Source organism: Drosophila yakuba, chromosome 2R, assembly GCF_016746365.2.
Source record: "Drosophila yakuba strain Tai18E2 chromosome 2R, Prin_Dyak_Tai18E2_2.1, whole genome shotgun sequence".
In the NCBI taxonomy this organism is placed as follows: Eukaryota; Metazoa; Arthropoda; class Insecta; order Diptera; family Drosophilidae; genus Drosophila; species Drosophila yakuba.
Genome location: NC_052528.2, coordinates 18,916,423 through 18,940,307, shown reverse-complemented (window position 1 = coordinate 18,940,307; position 23,885 = coordinate 18,916,423). Strand labels below are relative to the sequence as shown.

General features: G+C 40.8%; 2 protein-coding genes across 3 annotated transcripts; one reads left to right on the top strand and one right to left on the bottom strand.

Annotated features, from left to right (window-relative positions):
* Nucleotides 1-58: 58 nt before the first annotated feature.
* Nucleotides 59-9,843, top strand: LOC6531353. 2 transcript variants are annotated; one of them, XR_006245133.1, is made up of 4 exons: nt 59-183; nt 237-354; nt 497-9,277; nt 9,363-9,843. XR_006245133.1 is itself a non-coding variant. In XM_015195777.3 (3 exons), exons 1-3 carry the CDS (start codon nt 96-98, stop codon nt 864-866), a joined length of 576 nt encoding a protein of 191 aa, XP_015051263.1. In that variant the 5' UTR covers nt 59-95; the 3' UTR covers nt 867-9,843. The 2 variants fall into 2 exon arrangements, 1 of the variants encoding a protein (XP_015051263.1); XM_015195777.3 differs by having other exon boundaries at nt 497-9,843.
* Nucleotides 9,844-16,668: 6,825 nt separating this feature from the next.
* Nucleotides 16,669-18,386, bottom strand: LOC6531351 (UDP-glucosyltransferase 2). The gene has a single exon (XM_002092119.4). The coding sequence runs from the start codon at nt 18,334-18,336 to the stop codon at nt 16,765-16,767; it is 1,572 nt and encodes a 523-aa protein (XP_002092155.1). The 5' UTR covers nt 18,337-18,386; the 3' UTR covers nt 16,669-16,764.
* Between the last annotated feature and the right edge of the window lie 5,499 nt (nt 18,387-23,885).

Below are 23,885 nucleotides of genomic sequence, written 5' to 3'. Positions count from 1 at the left end.
GTGACTGCCATGAGATCGGGTAACACCTTATTAGGGCTATAAAAGCTTCTTTCGCTGGGAATAGTTCCCAAAGTTAGCCCGTTACTCCGATTGCGATGAAGTGCCTTCTGGTGGCGATAGCGTTCTTGATCACTTCCACCAGTGTAGGTGCTCTCGTGCACTATATGAAACTGGAAAAAGGACGTATGTACCAGAAATGATATTTTGAAATCGACGAAGGCTAAAGTAAATTTCAGAAAACGGCTGCAAGTCCCCCAAGGGTACAGAGATGGCTGTGGGTGATGTGGAGCAGGATGAAAAGAGTTGTGGAGCTATTACGTGTCAAAATACGGAAGGAGATGCTTTTGTCCACTTGTAAGTTATTTTCTAACATACTATTTTCCAAAGGTACTTTATTATATCCTGTTAAATTACTCCTTTTGTACCATGCATATTGCTATATCATACTGTATATATGTATATTTATATATCCGATCCAACTTTGAAATCCGTTTAGCTGTCAGATACCAGCCACATTTGCGGAGTGTGTGGATACCGCTGTTCTGACGGACGTGGACTTTCCACAATGCTGTTGGACATGTGCCGCTTGGGCGAACTGTGATGGCGGCGGTGCAGCAGGAGCAGAAGGTGCTCCTCCTGGCGACGGAGCTCCTCCAGCAGACGCACCACCCGCTGCAAGAAGCAATCTAAAGAATCAAAAACCCGCGGAAACTACTACAGAAAGTGAAAAACCACGCACCAGGGGAAAATGGGGCTCCAAGAGGAGCACTACCATTCCCGATGAATCCGAGTTTCCCGGGGGAGATGTCAATATAAGGTTTGGCGGTGGCACACCGATCTCCAAGTTTGGCGAGGACAGCATTTAAACTCAAACTCAAAACCGCGATATGTTTGAGGAACCTCCCTAGTTATTAATTTAAAGCTCGATTCCGATCATAAATAAATGACACGGCAATGTGCACTTCATTTGTCTCCTCGCAAAAGTGACCCACATATAAGCACGTCAGATCGGGAGTGATACTCGTATCTTTGCCGGCATATTTCTGGTTTTCGTGTGATTGTTGTTCCTCCTGTTGGATTTTTTTTTCGGTTTTTTAATTAGCCGCCGCTGGCGAACAAATCGGGCCGAAAAAACAGGAAAAGGGTTTCGATCGGGTCCTTCAACCCGGAGTGAAAAAATTCAAAAACCATAAAGCGAAGACGACAGCGCATACGAGAAAAATTGAAAACCAGATCTCCGCGCCAGTTTCGGGTTTGAGAATGGGCATTGGATTGGGATTGGACTTGGACGTGGACGTGGAAACGAGAGCTTGAGCAGGTAGGGCCTGTTGTCTTCCGCAGAGCACTCCACCCTGGAGTGAAACAGATTCGGCATGATGTACATTAAACGGGAAAGACAAGAATAAACCCCGAACAAAAAATGAAATGAAATGAGGCACCGAAATCCCAAAAGCTTTTTCGCCCAGATAATTTGTGAGTGCGGCTGCAGTTGACACCGAAAGACCCCTACGGCCAGCAGTACGCACATAATTACTATATACAAACCCAAATCCTGCGCCGATTTTGATCCTTGCTGCGAAATGGTGAATCTCATTGAAAAGTTGCGCAACTACAATCAAACATTTCTGTCTTAACAAAAAAAACCTCTTTGGAGTACAGATTTTGTTGTATTTTATTTACTTTTTATCTATAGATAGATGGACTTTATCACCATAGATTTTATTACATCTAAAACCAGTAATTACAATAAAAAATAATAATAAAGTTAGAAAGAAAATGTATATGAACTTTTAAATGTATAATTATTAAATTTACATCCTATTTTTAAGAATTATGACTAAACTTAGTAAATGTACTTTTTTAGAGTAGGGTATCAGCTGCTCTGCCGCTGCGCTGCTCTTATTAATTGAGTGAGCATGTCCATTTTGAGGACAGCCTCCCAGAAGGGAGGGGAAACGAAAAAGAAATTACAATATGAGTCAAAAAAGAAAATAACACAAACTGAGGACGAGCCAAAATTTAAAAAAAAAATAAAAAATAATAATAATGAACAGAATTCAATGGCTACGACTTATTCAGGAGTAACGTAACCAGTTAATCAGGTAAAAGGCCAACGTGACAAAGTTCCGAAAACCATGCGGTTGCAACATGTTCGGTGCGAGCGAGACGCCAATAGGATTAGACGCAACAGGGCGGCGAGCCGCAAGCGAGAGTAAGATGCCGCTACCGACCGGCGTTGGCTAATAGAAATGCGACAACAAATAACAAGATTCCCGGCATGTGAGAGCGAGCAGGAGGGACAGACGGCGGAACAGCTGTGCGGGATGCAACACGTTCGACGTCGCGCTGCTGCCGCTTCGACGTAACGTGCCGAGCAGAGAACGAAGATATAGTGTTCCCAAATCTAAGCGTTATTATGAATACAGTTGATCGTGGGCCTCGTGCGCCAGTAGACGTAAAGTTCCAGGAAAATAGAAATAAAAAAAAACAAGAAAATAGCAACCAGCAAATAAACATAAGAAAAAAAAACCAGAACCCTTGAGGAAATCAAAAGTCAAGAGGAGCGGACAAGTGCAACGTACGAAACTCGGTCAAGTGTTAAGAGAAATTTCAAATAACTTCTAATGAATTCTAATTCGTAACGGGTGTGTGTGTGCCAATCGGGAGCCAAACGATATTTTTAACACCTACCGGGCTTTACGCGTGTTTCACACATTTCCAGCACCACCACCAACTCCCAGCACCGATGAACGCGAATTTGATTCCGATTCACTGAAAGAAAAAAGAGGCGCGAAACAAGCGCGCGACTTAAAGCCCGGCTGGCAAAATTTTACACGTGTCTCGATCGCTGATTCACGGTTACGTTGTATGCCCAAAAATTATAGGCAATTAAGCAAATTTTCCACAATTGATTATCATTGAAATACGGCAATGCCAAAAGCAATGTGCTAATGAAAGTCGCAGCCAAAAAAAGAACAAAGATTTCTGTAACCGTCGACGGAAGCTAAACTTCATGTCATGATTTAATAATCACAAAGGGCCCACGGAAGCACCAAGTCGAGTCGCCAAGGTAACAGGTGTCACCTAGACTGAACCAAAGAATCAGCTAAGACCTTTAACATACTTTCGAAATATATAAGAAGTTTCTAAGCCAAGCTTATGTTAGCTTAAATTCTATGTAGGAAATTCCTTTTCTGTATAGAGTGTTTTTCTAGTCTTTATTCCAAAGGAAATGTGGTAAATTTCACCTTTGCCCAGCAGTTTATTATTAAGTTGCTAACGTAACCACATTTCCAAACTTTATCAAATTATATTATTTTTCTCATGATGCCACAAAAAGGCGTTCATTGCTTTTGAAATGCTCAAGCCCCCTTTTTCGCAGCTCAATTTCACTTTGATTAATCAATGAAAGCCCGTAAAAGTCAAATCGGGCGGGAAAGCAAAGATGGCAAGGGGCGCGACTAGTGGTGGGGGCGGGTGAACTAATTGATAAAAGCAATAGTGGCGACAGAGAAGCGGCAGAGCGCCAAAAAGGAAGCCGTGAAACCGTTACAATATACACGACAAAGGAATGCGTCACAGTTAAAAATCAAATCATCCATTAACGTAACGGCAACAGCGGCACAACGCAAACGTTCCTGCGTTACAACATGTTTGAAGCAGCGCTGCCGACGCCAACGCTTGAAGAAGATCGCGGTTAGAGATGGTCGCGTGCCGCAAACACGTTTAGTTTGAAATGCTATTCGCTTGAATTGTTTCACCATGCAACAGTCACAGATTAAATAACATAAGTAATTGCATAAGTGGAAACAAAAGCTTTTCAAACTAAAACGATTTCTCAGACCAATATTGTCATACGAACTTCTAGCATAGAAACGCCTTACCCCCAAACACACGTGGTCTTCGCAGCGTGTTCGTGTCACGCAGCAAACATCGTGCGGCGCTGCCACCTCTAGCCGCGGGCAGCGCAGCCGTCGGCGGAGCTCGTCGGCGCCGCAGCTTTCAATTCTTTTTTGGTGCTCGATCGTGACGGTTTGCTCGCTCTCCGCTGCGCCGCTCTTTCCGTTGCATGTGTGTGCGGGCGTTATTGTGCATGTTTCCGGTGGCCGAAAAAAAAAATATAGTCAAATAAAATAGGAGAAAAAAACCAAGAATAATAACAGCCACACGATAAACAGTGTGCCAAAGTGTGTGTGTGTGTTTGGTTGTGTGCATCTCGCGTAACAACAATAATTGCATTTATCGGATGGCGCCAGCTTCAATTTAATTATAAATAACATGTTCAACTTTTTCTACGATTTTTCCTGCGTCAAAGTGGGCGTTACAACCGCCCTCGGAAAATCACGCGCCCCGGTTCAAAGTTAAAGTTTGTTGGGTAACGCACACACACACACACACACACCACACTTACGCGCTCACACGCATATTTCAATAAACTAATGGAGCCTGGCTTTGTTTTTGTTTTTACTTTCAACCCACTTGAGCACAGCACACCGAGAAAAAAAATCAATACTCGTTATGGGATTAAATTTACAAAGCGGAAAGCAAAACGACAAACAAAATGAAAAGAAAGAAACACTCAAATAAACTCGCAAAGAATTCCTTATCGCCAAGGGGGCCAATGTTCGCCAAGGTTCTGTCGCCTGAGAACTTTGAGCTTCCTCTGGAATAAAGGAGATTATAATGTACAAATAATGTTGGAATAACCAGTTAAGCAGAATAAACCCAATGGAATACCGACCGGAATCTTGCTAATTAGCAAGGACATCTGTTCACATCTTACCGGGCAGCATTAGATCCTTTTTATAACTCTAATACTGTCAGGTAAAGATGTCGTCCGTGTCCTTAACCTTCAGTAGCACCAGCAAAAAAAAAAATGAAAATGCCCAAAAAATCAAACAAATCATAAAAGTCCAAGGAAAAACAAGTTTTTCAATTGTGCGTCGCGCCAAGGAGCTGGAACAGAGAATAAAAAGAGTGGATAATGCGGAGACAAGCGGCAGAAAATTGGTCATAAATTCTTATTTTTTGCAGCGGCACAACGACGCGTTTTGGGATGACATCAGTTGAATAAGTAAAAAAGTAAAAAAAAAAAAAAACAAGAAAAATAAAAGCCGAGGCGAGATCGTTCCGAATTCCCATTATTTTACCATTCCCGGACCCCGGCGGAGTCTGCAGGTAACCCACTAAATACCCTATACCATATACTGCATACTGTATACCACACACTCTATAGAGAAAGACTGCGAGATCGTATAAAAAATGTATTTTATGGTTCCGCTCGCTTCGGAGGCTGCTGGCTGCTCGCTGGTTTCTTAATTTTAACGCGGCAGCAGCGTTTAGTGACAAAAATCGTCTTCTTTTATGATGAACCCCCTACCCTACCCCTATACCAGCCAACAACTCTATAGCCACAAATTTACGATTATAGTCAACTAGCCAAGGCAGCAGCAGGTTGCTTGAGTTTCATTTCGGTTCGCTTGCTTTCGTTACTCGTCTTTGCCCCGCCCCTCTGCGCAAATGCTCATAATTTGAAATTAGAGAAATGTGAAATATGAGACCACGGCAAAAGCTGTCCGTAATCAAACAATTAAATGCTTATAAATCGCCGAAACGTGATCGGTGAAAACGCAGCTCAGTTAATATGATTTATACGAGGAGGACATGTGCTTGCGGTTGCAATAATTGGGCGGAACTTCAAGTTTTATTCAAGGAAATTATCGCACCTGTTGGACATTACCTAAGAGATTTTAGTAAAGAGGCAGGTTTCGACTAGGAAGTTGAGCATATAATTAAGCAAGCAAGGCAATTATTGTCCAGATTAATATGAGCGTCTTAATTAACGCACGTTTACCAAACAGGTTGCATAAGATTTGTTTTCTAATATTTGAAATCTTTCCAATCGCAACTATTTCAATAAGGTTAAATATGTTTCGCTAGATTAATTCCAAACTGACACCTGATCAGATAGACTTTCTTATCTGCCCAAAATCTTTTATTCCATTTGAGTAGAAATTTCCTTTCGTCATCCACTCAGTTGCCTGCATTTAAAGTTATTGATAAGACTTTGCCCTCTTCCGAGACCAGATAAGCAGACTGGGAAGCTGATCCCGACCAGAGATTGTGCGTATGGTTTTCGAATCTATCTTTACGAGTATCTGTATCTCCCGCTTTCCGTGACAACATCAATCCGTTGAGTCGAGTCGAGTCTGTAATAACATGCAAAACAAATACAAATTCCAGCGAGTGCCACCTGGCAAACAACCGACTTAATTGTCAAGAGTGTCCGTCCAGAGTTACTGGCATACCACCTATATGGTATTTATACGAATATATGGCTGAGCCCACATTCAAGAGAGACTCTGTTTATATAGCGACCCACCGACAACGGATAGATATATGACGCCAGTTCCAACAGTCGAGTATGTACTGTACATATTTATGTATGTACTGAAGGAATAGGGATCGTAAAAGCGTTTACAGGGCTTTTAAATTTTACAGTTTCTTGTCCCAGTGGGTATAGTTTTAGTTGCTCGTTTCTAGGCCGATGGGGTGGCGGTGGGGGTTAATCTAATCAGGAAAACAGAAAAAATGCGTTAGTCTCGGTCTCGGTCTAGCCTGGTCGAAACGATCCCCGTAAGGCGGAACGACCAACGTAACCAGAACGAATATAACACCTGTTAATGAACTTAGCAGTGACTCTAATTAAATGTATACACCTTCGACTGGGGCTCCCAATACCCTTACTCCTCTGGCTTTTTTTCCTGCTCTTGGTTGGGTCGTAAACGTAAAACCATTCCGACTCTTTCAATAAAAGACTGCATAAATCAATTAAATCCACGGGATACGAAACAACGCCCAGTCAAAGCCAAAGCCCCTTGAATAATGCATAACTAGTTGATCCGCTGCATTTAATGCCCTGTAATATATTCCGGATTAAGCAGTGAATTGGCGGTTTTTAAAATCCCAATAGGTGTAAATATGTCACAAAGCATTTCCCTATGTATTTCAATAATTCCATGGAACATTCTTTTGGTCAAATAAACTCTAAACTAAACTGCACAGTCACCAATCGTGTGACAATTTCACAACCAACAACTAATTGCGGCCAAACGCGAGGCTGTCTGTGTCTGTGTGTGTGTGTTAGCCAATCTACAATTTAAATCGGCCAATAGAGGGTCCAGTTCTGATAGGGAAACACTCCACAAGCGCCGATGGCGCGAGTGGTAATCACAATAGCGGCCAGAGCACTTGATATCCACATGGCTCTTGGCGATGATAATGTCGCGTTCACACCATCCACCCAGCACACCCCCAACTCGAGCGAAAGAAAAAACAATAAAGTTCAATTGAAACGCTCACATAGCCAAGCGATTTGAGGGGGCCAAGCTAGACAATCGATTCTGTCAGTGGCCAGCGGCTGAAATGTTGAAATTAATTCCATATGAGCGCGCATATCTCACCTTCGACATCTGATTGGTGTTGTTGGCCAGGTGTGCGTTTTGTAGAATAAGATACCTTCAACTGAACTGTCTGCTGTCAACTGGGCTGGGCCCACAGAGATTTCGTTACTAATTATTTGTAACTGATTGGAAAACTAATCAACGCTGACCAATAAAACTCGACTGGTATTCGATGGGGTTTTTAAGTTTAACGTCGTACCGTCTCTAGCCAGTTCAGTGAAAATCTAATCAGCCTAAGCCCATAAAATTCCCCAAAAGACCGGTGGGAAAAGGGCCGTTGTGTAAGGTTTCTATTCGTACTTCACGTTACTTAGAAACTCGGAAGAAAGAAAAGTCCTCGGCGTCATCGTGCTTGAGTACTTTATATAGTGCATGGAGAGCTACTATATCTAATCAAACCCCAAGGCGAGTGTATCTAATCAAGTGCGTGAGGAGAGTATCTAATCGTCCAGGGGCAGGAGATACTCCAAGTGGACAGCCGGCAGTATATATATTTCCTAACAAGGGATTACGTTATTCGCTAAAACTTAGGTCAATTCTAACGAAATTCGTTGTACAAATTATTCGTCATCATCGGTGGCACGAATAAAACTACTACTAAGTGTAACCTTAAATAGTGACTGTACGATCTACGAATAAGCACACTATCGTTTTCTATGTTCGACTTTCAGTCGTATTTTCCACAGTTACTATGGAGATTGCGTCTGACCACTGGAAGTGAGCTGAAATCAAAATATTGAGCATGATTTATAAATAACTGGCTGTAATATAATAATAACATAATACGCCTTGACATGATAATAAAGGCGAGACCAATGGGAAAAAGAAATGCGGCAATGAACTGCAGCGATAAAGGAGTTGTATGTAGTGTTGGGGAGGGGCGGGGCGTAAATCAATTAACAGCTAACAAAGCAATCAAGCTGTATTAATAAAATCGAAGACTCAAAGGGGTTTTGGAAGAAGTATCACAAAAGGCTTATGCGAAGTCATGCCATGCCACTCATTAATTTGATTGTGTCACAGTCGAGGGGAAGTGCCGAAAATGCATTCGATAGCCGCCTCAGATTGAACATTATTACATTATTATTTCACACTCATTCAGGTTAGAGTTGGATGTGTCCCCTAATGAACTTACCATGTTGCATACCCAACGATTGGTAATTGGAGCTCTTTCGATTCCGGACTTTTCCACATTTGTGTGCATTAATTAGTCATACACTAATTTCCAATTCCGATTTCAGTCATGCAAATGTTAATTGACCACTTAAGTTAAAACTTCATAATGATCGTTAATAATACCGATGGGGGCACATCTGGAGAGGATGTCGTGGCTACGACAACTACGGCCAAAAGAAAGAACAGGTTCAAAACCCTAACTAACTAACCAGGCACAAAACTCGTAAAAGATATGCAGCCAATACAGACGAGGCACACAAACCTTACCTTTTGCCACTTTGCCACTCTGCCACTTTGCTCACTATGCGATCTTTTGAAACCCGAGCTCCTCTGGAGCCCCGGGCTTTTAACTGTGCATTAATGATCTTCTCAGCCAGCTCATTTATATACTTTAGGCAGAGACACGACGGAATCTCTGGGCTTAAATAATTTGTAACTGCGGTGTAAGAAATAGCACAGCTTGGCAAAGATATTTCCCAGTCTAGAAACTGAGTCTTACTATGCTGTTTGTGCATATCCAATTACCCGTTGGTCTAGTAAAGTAAACTTGTTCATATTTAGTTACCGCATGGAAAATGATCGACTTATTTGCAAAATTTGATTAGCTTCTTAGCACATCTTAAACACATTTCAACAGTGTATGTTATTAAAGAACTCTTAACTTGGCATTTCATTTGAGCTGGCTCCCATTTTGTTTAAAAAACACAATTGAATTCCCAGCAGTTATCTAAATTGATCTGGTCAGCAGCCGAGGGAAGTGGAACTCAAAGTGCAAGCTCATGGCTCATAATCAAGGGCACTGAAAACGATTTCCTGCTGGCCCCCAACTTGATTGCACTGATTGCCCGAAAGGAGGAGGAGAGCTCCGGCCTGGTGACTCGTGCCGCCGAAACAATGCGGCAAGGAAAGGTCTCCCAGTTTCAAGTTCCCTGTTCTTCCAGAGCTAGCGCAACTAACTCAGCGCCTCTTGGCCACAGGTAATTGAACGCTGCCCCCATTCCACCAACTCCACCTGAGCTACTGTGTATCCCTATGCCATGGCTCTGCGACACGCCTGCTCTTTAGCAATGCACAGGGAGAAAAATGGAGGTGCATTTTTTATATTTACATTAGTATTACTATAGTCTAGTTAATTTAAAATGTTATATATTTCAGATTCAGTATATAATAAAATTGTTACATTATAAGACTAAAAACCCCAAAAGTTTAGTTATACTTTTCTGTGTGGAATGGCAGTTAAAAGGGGCTTAAACTGGAAGGGAAACGTTCATCGGTTGGCTGATTCAGCATCGTTGGGGTGCATCAAATTAGCATTGTTCCCAGAGCCACTGAGCTTTTAAGTCTGGCAGGAAACTCTGGGGAAGTAACGCACTTAAACGCCAGAATAGTTACAATCACACTGGCAATATCTAAACTAGTGTAGGATCAGTAACATAGAAAGTCTTCAAAGTCACCAGTTATTACCAATAGACTTTACGGGGTAATGTACTAATCCAATTACAAGAAGGCATCTAGTTCAAGCTTCAAATTCCACATTGGTGGAACAACATATTTTCCACGGAGTCGAGCATTAATAACCCGTGTTGCAATTTGCATTCGTTATCCAATACTTGTGGATATATTTATGGATTGGGGCCAAACAAGCGCCACCTGGCGGCGCTAATCGGCCCCGTCCGTTCAGTCCGGTAATTGAAAAATAAAGTTCACTTTTTCAGCTCGTTCTCCGCATCCCTCACCACATTGTATCGCTCAATCCGCAATGGCATAATTAGCCTTAACGTGGTTAAACCAATTATTATCTTGGCCTGACACAAGCTGATGGCTACGGGCACTCCGACAAAAATATGTCCCCTACATTTCCCGATTCGCTGGCCAACTCACTGAGCAATTAACCGGGGGGAAAATGATCTGGAGGCTGGTCCCAGCATGGTCATGAATATGCATGGACAACTGCTTTATAAGTGAACTCTACGCCCCTCACTCTATGGTATATATATGGCGATATAGCATCTGGCTATATACATATGTATATATAAATATACATTGTACACATATGCCAAACGACTTTTGTAAAGCTGCAAACTCAGACGCCCAACCGCCAGCAACTGCGGCTATGTACGTATTCGTTTAACACGTACAAAATTATATAAATTTGCATAGAAATTGCAATGAACCTTAACTCGAATGTGGAAGAACGTCTAAGCAACAGGTGATGGCAACACTGATCAGCCAGCAAGTGGAAAATTCTTTGAAAATTATTGCTTAAAATTATAAAATCAAGTTTATATCTAGAGCTTTAGACAGTAATTGCATTAGAAGAGAAATATATGCTTAGGAAAATAGTTTTAATATATCTTAAATTATTTTTAAAAAATGCAGCTTTGCTGTCTAGTGTAACCATTAAGTAGTAGTCGCTCAAGCAGTTGTTGTAATTATTAGCATGCCATTTGTTGTTGGCAACAGCAGACTTTTGAACCCGCTGACTTTTAACGCACACACAGTCGCAGTGTAAGTGTATTTTAAATGGAAAATAAAGCGAGAAAATAAAGAGAGAAATTACACAAATTTCTGTTCATTTACTCCATCCAGCTACTGTGTTGACCAGTAGTAGTAGTGTCAGTAGCGTATGCATTTGGGCCAAAATGTTTTTCTTATTGTATTCATTCGCCTGTTATTTATAGCGCAGAATTCTGTAGCAAGTTTGCCGCCACCGAGGAGTCCAAGTGCCAAGTCAAGACCAAGTTGTTTGGGATATTCGAAGTCGAAGTCGCAGTGCGGGCAACAGGGCAACAGAGTTATTAATGCTTGGAATTTTCATAATCGAAACGAGTTTTCAAGCGGCAGTCAGCCAGCCAGGCAGTCAGGCAAGGAAGCACGCGCGTCTTGGCCAGACTGGCAACCTGGCTCTTGGCCGCCTTAAAAACAAACGCCCCTCCCACCCCCCTCGCTGGGGCTTCGAAAATCAAGGAGTGCAGGGAAGTGCAGGGGGGGAGGTCGTAGAGTTATGGCCGTGGCAAGACAAGCCAAGCACACGCCTTGCGCGAACAGGTGAAGCGTTTAACTGTGGGACTGGGAGACTTTGGCCTGGGATCAGGATTTTACTCTTGCGCAGCACGCAGAAAAAACACAAAGACCACTATTAGTTTACTGTTTTCTTTGAACACCTTTCTTTTTCTACGATATTAGGTTTGCAAAAAACAAGAGCTTTACATCGTCACTATTTTTTCTGCGTGTGGAACTGCAGCTCCAACTCCCCAAGCTCGACTCCAATTGGCCTGAGTGCCCCCTGGTTGGACTTTGTGCACATGGCTAGCTGATGTTGCACAGCAAAAGTTATGATCGCATCACTAATTTGTTGAATTTGACAGAGCGAGATTTTATTTTTGGAAGAGCAGAATATGCCAAAGAAAAACTTAATCATCGCTTAGATGAAACACGCTGCTTTTGACTTTAATTTATTATTAGAATTTGGTACTTCGATTTTAATTTTTCTTCTATATTAATCATTAGTTCTCTGAATTGCCCATCTGCAGGACCTGTTTTTGATCAGAACTTCGAGTACTGGAATTGCTGATAGCTTAGAAAGCTGGACGCCAAGATCCGGTCCAGAAATAGCAATGACTTATGCAAATGCTGGACAATCGCTTTCCATCCAGACCATACCATTGCATGCGAACCGCATAATGGCATCGGTGGCCAGTGGCATTGCAGGTAGCCGAATGCAAAATGAATGAACAACCTGCTCGGAAGAAGTGAGGTGAGGGTAAAGCCAAGGCTGTAATTTGCTTAAAAGCAGCGAACAAATAAAGGGTTTCAATGGATACCCCCGACCCAGAGACACGCGGAGATAATGAATGGTGGCCAATGGAGGGATCTGGATGTGGATGTGGATCTGCGAGGGTTCTTGGCTGTCTTCTTATGAGTCGGACGACAGCTGCCTACCGGGACACGGACAGTTCATGTCAGTCTAGGACGAGGATCATCATACATGGATTTAATTAAGAGCACATGGTGGGGAGTACTGCGCGGTACCTGTTTATGTATTCCGTTCTTAAGTATTTATATTATTATCTAGTCTTAATGTAGTGAAACCCCAATCAATCTTCTTTTGCCTCTCATATATACAAATCACCTAAATTTAAAATAATTAATGATTCAATTAAATAATGTATACCAATCTAAGGCGGACTATATCCCATAAATGTTGTATAATAAAACAGCAGATGGCAGAGTAATAAAATACACATTTGCAAACCGCTTATAAACCATATTAAAAGTGGAGTGAATAAGTAATTAAGCGGGGCCATGGCTAATACTTTAATCCATAAAGAGCTCTAAAGGTTTTTAAGACAATTTATAACAATTTATTATAATATTTATTGTGTAAATTAATTATCCTATAAAGAAGGAGGTAATTGTTCTGGCAATACTAGTTTTTATATTAGCATTTTGTTTTTATTGTGTGGCTCGTTCTTATGACTATCACAGAGTTCAGAAAAAACAGAGATTTCCCAAGGTCCGAAAATAACAAAAGCGATAACAGTTTCCGCAGAAATTGGAAATCAATTGGAGCCCACAGCGGCGCCCAGGCAACTTCGATCAGAAATCCATTTAAATGTCCAAGTGCTGCGAGAAATCGAGGGATTTGAAATTGGAGGTTGGGGGAATGGGGACTTTGCTGATAAATGCCCAAGGGCTGCCAAGCGCGACGTCGATAAAACACAAATGAAGAAAACCCAAACGGCGCTACAAGTGCAAGTACAACAAGTAGAGTTGAAAAGTGGACGAGAAGAGGGAGGTTGGTAATTTCGTTTGGCTTATCGCAAATACGCGGCGAGTGAGCCAGGAATTTATTCATAAGCATAAATATTCCAAAGTACCGTCCCGGGCAACAGGTCCGCGAGTCGAGTTCACTCGAACTCCAGTTCACGCAACAGAATTGCACCGGGCAGCCAGAAGAGGCACTGGCACTGGAGTTTATTTAAGTATTTATTAAATTGCGGCTCTCCCAAGTGGCCGACAAACCAATGGCTGACTGGCTGGCTGGCTGGCCAATCTGCACGATAATCATGGGGTGTGAAAAATTTATGGGAGCCGCCGCCGCGCACGCGCAAAAATGAAAAGCCCAGCCAAAAAGCAAAAGAAGCTAGCTCAAGCGCCGCAAAATCTGACAGCACCATGAATATATATATGAATCTGCATAGGGGTGGGATTATTTAATGTTCATAACATAAGCGAACAGAGAGTTTCTCGACTATCAGCTACCCGTTACCTTGCTAATGGCTGTACACCACGCAAACATTATTCAAAAGTGTGGGCGAGGCATTGTTCTAAAACATAACCATCTTCTATTTTTGTATCATACATACTGTAACATTAAGAATGCCTTAATGCAACTAAACGAAACCTATGTCATTTTATATTTATAGTTATAAAGCCAAACAGAGCCACCTTTAAGAAGCTGCACACCTGTCAAAACTATAGAAGGTCTCAGAACTCTTGATTTCTTGTTTAGCGGATCGATGTGTGGACCACTTGAGCCATCAAACAGGCTAAGTGGCCCAACTCGGCTATTCTTTTCGCCAGGCTGAGCAGATTTATGGCCTGTTAAAACGTCTGCCGCCAAGTGTCAGGCAATTGGTTAAAAGCTACAAGCGCCCAAGATGCAACACGACCGATAACAAAGGCCGAAACAAACAGACAAATAAAAAGGGAATAAAAGCCGCATGAGGAACGCGCCGCATGTCCAAAAAAGGATGCGCAAGGAGTCGTTTCGGAGTTCATAAATAAAAGATGGCAAAAGCCACGAAAAGGGCTTAAACAATGGGCCACAAGGCTTTTCGAATCGAAATCCCAAAGATGAAACCAAAAGCAGAGGCTCGAAACCCAAATATTCAGACGTGACTTATTTACGACAAATTGTTTGATTTACGTTTCGCAATAAAAACAATAATTGAAAAGGGTTTTAATCGGAAAGGATGAACAGGTTGATTTGCCAGAGGAACTGTGCAAGGAATACATATTAATATAAAGGAAAAGTATTAGTAAATTAGAAATACAAGTAACTAGAGATAATATTTATTGACTTTGTATGATTTTATCTATGTACTTGATTAATATTTATTTAATTACTTATGTGTAGATCTACGCGGAACATCTGTCGCATTCTAAGAGATTTTCTCACGCAGCAAAGATGTTCTATCCCCCAAACGAAACCCATCGAAGTCCTCTCATATACAGGCACTCGATAACTGGATGCGATGAGGAGGGGTTAGAGTAACTTGACACCTTCGAGACGTCGCCTAGAACCAGAGTCTAGGTGGAAGATTAGGCTGTGGAAAGAGGAACATGAGGCAGGACACGCATGATTTAGGAAGAGGGAACCAATTGGAGAGTCGGTGGAAAGAAGAGCATTGGTCCGCATCGCAGTCGATTTACTATCATCGATGATCGGGGCACTGGTCCTGTGGCATTACTTATTTACGAGTCGCTTGGTACGTCCCAGCATTCTAGTTCTGGCTATTTTGAATATGTAATTCCGTGACACTCATGCGGTCCTTCCAACCAACAAAATAGAGATCGACTATCTGATACCCGTGTTTAAAACTTAAGATGTCTAGTAAATAGAATCAATAATACACATTTATGCGCTACAAAGTCAGAAACTCATTTTTCTACCTGTTTTGTATTTTTGTTGGAATCTAGTATACCCTTTTAGTCTACGAGTAATGCGTATAAATACCCCCCAACTCTTGGTAAGATATTCGTTTTTGGCTGCTCCGGGCATAATTAAAATTTATGGCCACTGCGCTTCGAGTCAATTCATTAGTCGCCCTCTAGACGGGGCCTAATTAAAAAGTTTCATAAATTCGAAAAACTCCAACCACCTGTTGATCGTCTATTAAGCGTTAGTGTGTGTGACCAATTCTTTGAACTATAAAGTGTTTTGAGTAGGGTCAAAGTTGATCAAGCCGGCCAAATTGCAGGTCGAATGGTTTATAGATACACAGGGATTAGCATTAGTGTAAGCTAAATGAAAACTCTAGCATCGAATGATTAAGTTACTATGTTCTCACTATCTTTCATTCTATAAAACAGTAACATTATTACGTTATTACCATAGGTAACTTATTAAATCAGCAATAAGATTAAACAGTAAATAAAGCATATATATTAACAAATAAAAGAAAAGTACAATTTTTTAGAAACAGGATCATAGAGGGAACTGGTTATGAGCAGACCTCAAAATCCTGTTTCCCCTCACCCAAACACGATGCCCATTCGTTATTGGATTTTAATGAGGAGTATACAAATTATGATGGGATGGCCGGGCGAAAGAAGCCAAGAAAAGAAGCGGAGACAGGGCGAGGAATGTCAAGTGGCAAGTGCAACATGTCCCCCCCAAAGCATACCCCTCCATGATGCGCTGGTCATTAGCATGCGAAAGGCAACCACGAAAGGCAGTCAGATCCACCGAGAAGAGACACCACTAGCCAGCAACCACCAACCGCTAACCACCAACCGCTAACCAACAAGCACCAACCAGTTGACAGTTGTCAAATCCACTTACGCTCTTCATGGTAAACAGTTTCTGACGAGCCTGCTGAAGGATTTATTTAAGTGCAGACAGACTAACAGACTAATAAGTGCGGCACGGCTCCCCCAGCAAACATATTCATATAGTGTGCATATGTGTAGTACATATGACGACAGTCTGCCAAAAAGGGGAGGAGGGCTGGGGGAGTGGCTGCTTTTACTACCTGTTTTTTTTTTTTTTTGTTTTTTGAGTATACCTGCTCTTTTGTCAGCCAGAGCTTTATTTAAATTTTTAACGGACAGCGCCTGACTGGGAAAGTTTTCGTTTGATTTCTATTTTATGCCACGAACGGGAAATTAAACTTCAGCTTTAACAGCTTTGCTGGACTGCAGAAACTTAATTTGGCATTTTAACCAAATTCAAAAATAAATTACTTTTGAGCAGCCCAATAAAAAGCATTCTCATTTCGTGGGAAAAAAAATAAATTTCAGATTTTTAGATATATGATTTTTTTGTATTTAATTTTCATGATTAATTTAGATCATAGTAGATTATATAAGCAAACTACATTTTTAATAGTACTTATAACTATTGTTTCTTCTTTCCCGCTGGAGCTTTAACTTTTCTCACTAGCTTTCCAAGCAAAAATTTCACAGCCCGCTGACTTAGGAGAACCAACAATATCAGGATCGTGAGCACCAAGGCGTAGATGTCCAAGTTGTGTAGCTCAATGAATCCCATATGCATCGCTGGACTCTGCAAATTGGGAGCACCACGATGCCGCAGAACGTAATCCACCCAGAAAAGAACCGACTGCTTTGGAGTAAGAGGTCGATCCCTGTAAAGGGCTGAGAATTTGCGAACCGCTAGAGTGTACTTATCATTTTCCAGAACCTCGTTGATGGCTTTGCGGAAAGCATCTTCGGTAAGGGTCTGCAGATCAAGGGAAACGCCATAACCCGAATTAACCAATAGAGCAGCATTCAAGGGTTGGTCCCCGAAAATGGGCAGCACCACCATAGGCACTGCATGATACAGCGACTCGGTGACGCTGTTCTTGCCGGCATGTGAGATAAAGAGTTTGGTGTTCGGATGTGGCAGGATATCGTCCTGGGGCAGCCAGTCCCTGTAGAAAATGTTTGAGGCATTTCCGGGTGTGTTCTCTAGGTCCTCCCATTTCCAAATAACATTCTCTTTCAGGCCGGAGAGCACTTTGAAAATGATTGCGACTATTTCCGGCTTCACCATGTAACTCTTTGTATTGGAACCAAATGAGAGAAAGATCGCTCCTTGGCTGGAGCTATCTAAGATCTCTGCTATGTCCTGGGGCAGTGGATCTGGCTCCTCCTTCACCTGTATACCTCCAATTTCAATGATAGCAGGCACCAGAGGTCGAATTGGACCGTCGCTGATCAAATGGGAACCGACGAAGACCAGCGATATATTCTTTTTCATGTCACTGAGCGTTGGCATATCTTTATCCGTAAAGATTTCATTATAGATGCGGTTAAACTTGTAATTAAAGCGTATGGTCAAGTATTTTAGAATCACGTCCTTTACCAAGTTCTCAGCTCGTTTGAAGAAGGACATGGGCGTGGTGGCAAAAGTTGATTCATTGGGCACATAGGAGACCTCCGTGGGATTGGCCACAAACTGATCAATCATAGTGTTGGTTGGTATCATCCAGTCGACTATTACGGGAACCTTCAGCTTGGCGGCAACTCCCAATTGAAAGTCGTTGAAAAAGCAGCCAAATATCATCAAATCGAATTTGGTCTCGAAAACGCGTTGGAATCTGGGGTCCTTCAGCAGATCAGCCTGGGAAGTGATCATCACATCCAGGCCATTCAAGAGGAGATACATGGTGGTTATGATGTCATTCCTACTTCCCGCCATACTGGCCATTTGGTTTTCCATGGCATCCGCTTGCTCCTGCGTCACTGGCACCACAATCAGATGGATGTCCTTGTGCATCACCTTGGGCTGCATCATTGTTACCACGGTAACATTATGTCCTGCCTCGGCCAGCGCCTTGGCCGTGGACATGTGGATGATCAGATGCGAGGGACTCAGGGCACTGTAGAGACCCAGTATATTTGCTCCTTGGGTGGAAGATACCACTGCGAGAAGCCATAGAATTGCGGAACAAGCTGCGAACATTTTTATTAACTTATCGAGTCAATATGAAGGGGCGACTGATGGGTAGAAGTGGATCCGACATTTAATATATTCTCCCTTTTTTTCTTTTTTTTTAAATAATCTTATTAACTATTCAGATGAACATTAATTGATTTCACGAAACACTAGCTTGCAAAGATAAACAACCCGATTATTGCTGTTTTCAGTTTATAGTGTTCTTAGTCAACATAGGCAAATGAAAAAAATTTTAAACTTTGCAAACTAGTGTATTATTTTAATCCGGACAGGTTCATTCGCAGAGCAGTTAAGTCTATGAAACAGAGGAGAACAGGTCCCAAAATCTACTGTTTCAATAGCTATTAGGCAAATGAGTTGGCTCCTTCGTTTGTTTGGTCCCAGATATTTTTTTGGCTGGCTTGTCAATCGCCTTGTCAGGCTCACGAATTGAGTAAAAAACTATAAGGCTTTCATGGGAGTTTCGGATTTTAATATAAATATACGATTTATATATATACGAGGTTCTTGTAGAGTAAAAGGGTATACCAGTGGATTCGACATTTAATATATTCTCGAAATGATTCTATTCATTTTTGAAATTTAGCTCATTGACTATTCAGAATTAATTGATTTCCCGGAACACTAGTGTGTAAAGATTACTGCTGAATAGTTTTTGGTTTTCCTAGACAACATAAACAAATGTAAAAATTTGTAAGCCTGCAAACTAGTTAAAATAAGCAACAAAAAACGAGTTGAATTTCAGTTAGCCGAACGGCATATACTCTGGCATAAAACATACAGCTGGAGAAGCAGGTTGATCGAACAGGTTCATTCGCAGTGGAGTTGAGACTATGAAACAGAGGAGAACAGGTCCAAAAAACCAACTGTTTCAATACTGATTAAGCAAATGAGTTGGCTCCTTCGTTTGTTCGGTCCCAGATGTTTTCGGGTGACTTGTCAATCGGCTGCGAGTTAAATGGATTGTAGTTGGTACCCTGTCTCAGGGTCTAGCGTAATATTTGCTCGCAAACAAAAAGGCGAACAGAACAATCGAAATACTTGAAGGCTCCCCGGAAAAAAAAATGAAAGAAAACCAAAACTCGTGACTTAACAAGGCCAAGAAGCTAAAACGGAGGGGAATGACGATGGATTTGTATGGATGATGAATGGCGAGAGCAGCAATTGTGCAACGATTTCCACACCATCCGCGGGAAATCCATCAGGTTGGATTAGAATAATATTTCCACCATAACAAAATTTGCCACCATTTTACAGCACATTTAACCAACAGCATGAGAATTTAACTCACATAATTAACAATACTTTTTAAGATAATAAACACGTCCAATACAAGAGGACTAAGTTTTAAAGATATTTTATTTATATCAAGAATACAACTTGTTGTTATAAGAAATATGTGTTCTACATGGCAATATATTCAATAATTTCTAGCGTATTATTTTAATCCAAGCATGTAAATATTTGTACTTTTTTTCTGTGTGTACTTAAAAATCTTCAATACGATCACCTCCTGTTTGCCATTTGACAATTGATGGGCCGCACATTTGTCTTTCACTTGTCGCCTTGCCGTCTTGTCTTGCACCTTCATCAGCCATCCCTTTCATTGTGCGACTACCCATCTCTCTCTCTGCAGCTCGATTTCTTTCCCTTTCTCGCGGGATCTTTTGAAGTGAACCCGTTTTGACAAATGTGTGTCATTGCTGGGCCATCAAAAGACACGATCGTTGGAGTCTTTTGCTCTCCGAATTCGATTTTGTTTGGCAAGGTAAGGTGTATTTTCGGGCTATTAATGCTGCCGCAAACGGTAAAACCGAATCAAGTGACTGGCAATCTGAAGATGATCGTCATCATCGTCGAGATCAACAAAAAGCATTCGATGCCGCAGAAACTTTCAATGAATGGAAATTCATTGAGTGTGAGTGGTGTTCAGTACAATAGGTCTTAGCAATCCACTTTGATTTATTTTAAAGATATTTTCTAATTTAGTGCATACGTGAATTTGGAAAAATGACTTTGATCTGCTTTATCCAAAGTCTCGCTGACAGTTTCTCTTTTGGTCCATTGATCCACATTTCCGCGTGAATTCCGTAGAATTTTTTGGGACACTTCTTAGCGACACATTTGTCATTTCGTCTATTGAAGCCATTACATGGTAAATGATTCCAATAAACAGGCCAGGACAATCCGGGGCATGACTTTTTGGACACCAAAAAGCGACAGCCAAGAAGTTCCAATTTTGTGTGCGTGGGGATATTTAACAGCTCCCATTGTGGCGACAGCGATGAAATTCGAAAATAATGCCATCACATTTTGAAATTCTTTTCCAAAAAACATCCACGAAAGAAAGCATGGCGGCGACAAAGATGTCTTATTTATACTCAATGGCCAGTGGGGCGATGATACTTTAACAAATCACTTGCAAATGTAATCAGATCGAATATTACATGAGCATATGATTACTTTATAGATTCCTATATGAAAGTAGAAATATAATTCATTCTTTATAATACAAGAAAGTACTTGTTTTGATAATGCAGGGTATTGCTCATTCGACTGGATGGCCAATGCCTCGAAATTAGGAGGAGAATTGCCCAACATTCGGTTTTGCATTATTTCAGAAGCCATCAGCGGCGACACGGCGGCCGAAAAGCTCGCCACAATTTTCATTTAATTTTCTCCTTCAGTCGGGGAGCCGTTCTCCCCCCTCCCCCGTAGAACATCAGCACCACCCGACCCCACCCCCTCCGCGACTTTCCGAAGAAGTTGCGTAGGTGTCCGGGTTGCTCGTCCGGGTGTGTCAACTGCTGCTGAAAGATTTTCGTGTCGTCGTTTCCATTCCGCCTGCCCGCAGACGACAGACACGAATTCTTTCGACAAGAAAACACATTTCAAAACTTTTCCCCGTGCCTTAAACTTTTCTTCTTTTTTTTCCCCCCTTTTTTTTCGTTGTTTTTTGTCTTGGCGGTGTCGCAGTGCGTAAGTAAAAAAGATTTAGCAATAGCAATGAATTTAGTTAATTTATGGCATTATTAATAACATCAAGAGAAAAAGGAATATAAAGCGAAGAACTCACAATAATATTTAAGAAAACATACAGAACATTTCCAACTTACGAATGGTACCAAACGCTTAGGTCTAAAAATTAAAATTTGAAGCTAAAAGCTAATTCAAAACAAATATATGTATGTAGATGTTAATATATATTAAATAAATATATTTAAGAAATGTTTTAGTTAATACAGAGCTGGCATACTCGTTAGAAAGTGTATTAGTTTCGGACCATGCGTAATCATTGTTCATATGACCATTAAAAAATGTTTTTCTCGTGATACAGTTTTGTTTTGTAAGAAAATTTGGTTTAGCAGAGGTATCTAATTAGGCTATATTTACTTCAGAGTCTTCACGCAATTTTAAAGATCAGCCTGAAAACAATGGAGAAATTCAGTGGGTCAGCTTAGTTATGCGCAGATTATTGAATGATAGCTAGGCCAAAGCCATAAATACTTGGGCCAGTGTGTATCGATGTTTGTGAATGGCACGAGCTCAACATCAACATCAACCTGCATAAAATGCAAATAAGCCCGACAAAAGACGCGCCAGAAACCCCCAAAACCAAACAAATTTACGACCCGACCCAATCAATAGACTTCGAAAAGCTGTTTTCGGCCTTTGTTTCCCGTTTGTTTGAGCCTCACTAACTTTGAGACGTTTCTGGTTTTCTACGACCAAAGGTGTTCCACTTGCCCCAAAACGAAATTTACATTAATTTGTGAGCAAAGTATGGCATATTATGCAAATATTTAACAGGCTCCAACCTCTGGCATTTCCCTTAGCAACTGAATGAGAACTGTTTTCGGGGCTATTCTCAAACACAACTTTGTTTAATTACCAATAATACCCTGTACTTGCTTCAGTTTTGAACGCCACTCGTCCACATCTGTCCAAATGATGTTTCAACGGTATGATAACCCGAATGACTCGCTTTCGAAATCAGGCAGCTAATCAGTGTTATTTAGCAATGACTTAGCAAACGTTCAAATATTAATAGTCGCAAGTCGAATCGTCAAAACAGGCGCATTCCTTGAGGGCAACTTTGAACCCGCAGGAGATAAGCAATTTCGCTGATTCGGAAACTATTGAAAGTGCTAAATGGATCAGATCATTCCCTAGGAATTTGAGTTGCGTCAAAAAAGCATGAATGAATAGCTATTGCCATGCATATAGAGAAAATTCCCCAAAGACTTCAAGGCGAAATCTAATTTTGGCCAGAGGTTTATTCTTTTTCGATGTCAATTTATTATTAAAATTTATGACGATATTAACACGAATTTCGGAATAATACTTTTACGCATTTGACGTTTTTATAGGCCACCCCCTTAACACCTTTCCCGTACTGATTTTCATCCGCGAGAAGACAACTTAAAAAGATTTGTACCAATTCTTATGCGAAGAAGCGTTTGAAAATAAAGTCTCTTTGCCTCGTTATTTATTGCATAATTATAGGAAAAATGGCGACACAACAAAGTATAAAGATTATCGCACATTTTGACCCCAGAAATAAAATATATTTCTTCTTGAAATTTTATTTTGTTGCTTTCTAGAAAAAAAAACCTTGACGAGCCCAGCATCCCGTCCATAAGCAGATGAAAAATGCCATAAACATAGTAGATATGCATATGTATTAAGTGGAAACGTGTAATTTGCATAAAATCACCTGATTGAACGTTAAATATTTTTTAAGATTCAGATTATGGAGTCGAGAAATGCTCATAAAGATCATCATCCAACGGCTCTAAGAAAAAAAGGGGCACAATAAAATTGGAGGAACACACAGTGGAAAAAAAGACTGAGGAACATTCCCAAATCATCAACCATAAACTAAACCATTTTGTAATATATTTCTTTAAGTGTCACCAACGAAATCAAACTGGAAAAGAGAGATAACCCAACTTTAGAGCACCTGACTCGTCGACATACAACAAACAGAATATTTGCATAAATTACCCAAAAAGTTTTTGAGGCTATTTTACATTTTTAATGAACAACAATAAAATAGTCTTAGGCATATTGAAATGATTAGGTACTCGCCTTTTGCTCGTTTTTCTTTATTTTTTCGATAAATGTGCAAAGGTGTTGGAGCTGAACATTTTATGACAGTTATGGAGGATGAATTAAATAAAAAACCTACATACTTGAATCAAAGAAGGTAATAACTTTTTTTTTATAAATTGAAATTGCAATAAATTTATGATTATATTTGATAGTTATAGTTGAATATCAAAACCTGAGATTATTATTGGTTACAAAATATTTATTATTGTAAATTGAGTAAAGGATGTTAGAATTTTAATAAACTTGTGTAAATAAAATACAATTGTACATTAATTATACTACAAGCCATTTGCTTTTTGGGACTGAAATTTCATTATGTCCCAAACAAATAATGGGAACTTTTGTTGTGTCAAAAGGAAACGATGATTTTTGCCACCAAGAAGCGCCCGAAGAAAGCAGTCATCTTGTTAGTCTGTCTGTTCCTGGTTTATATTAAACAG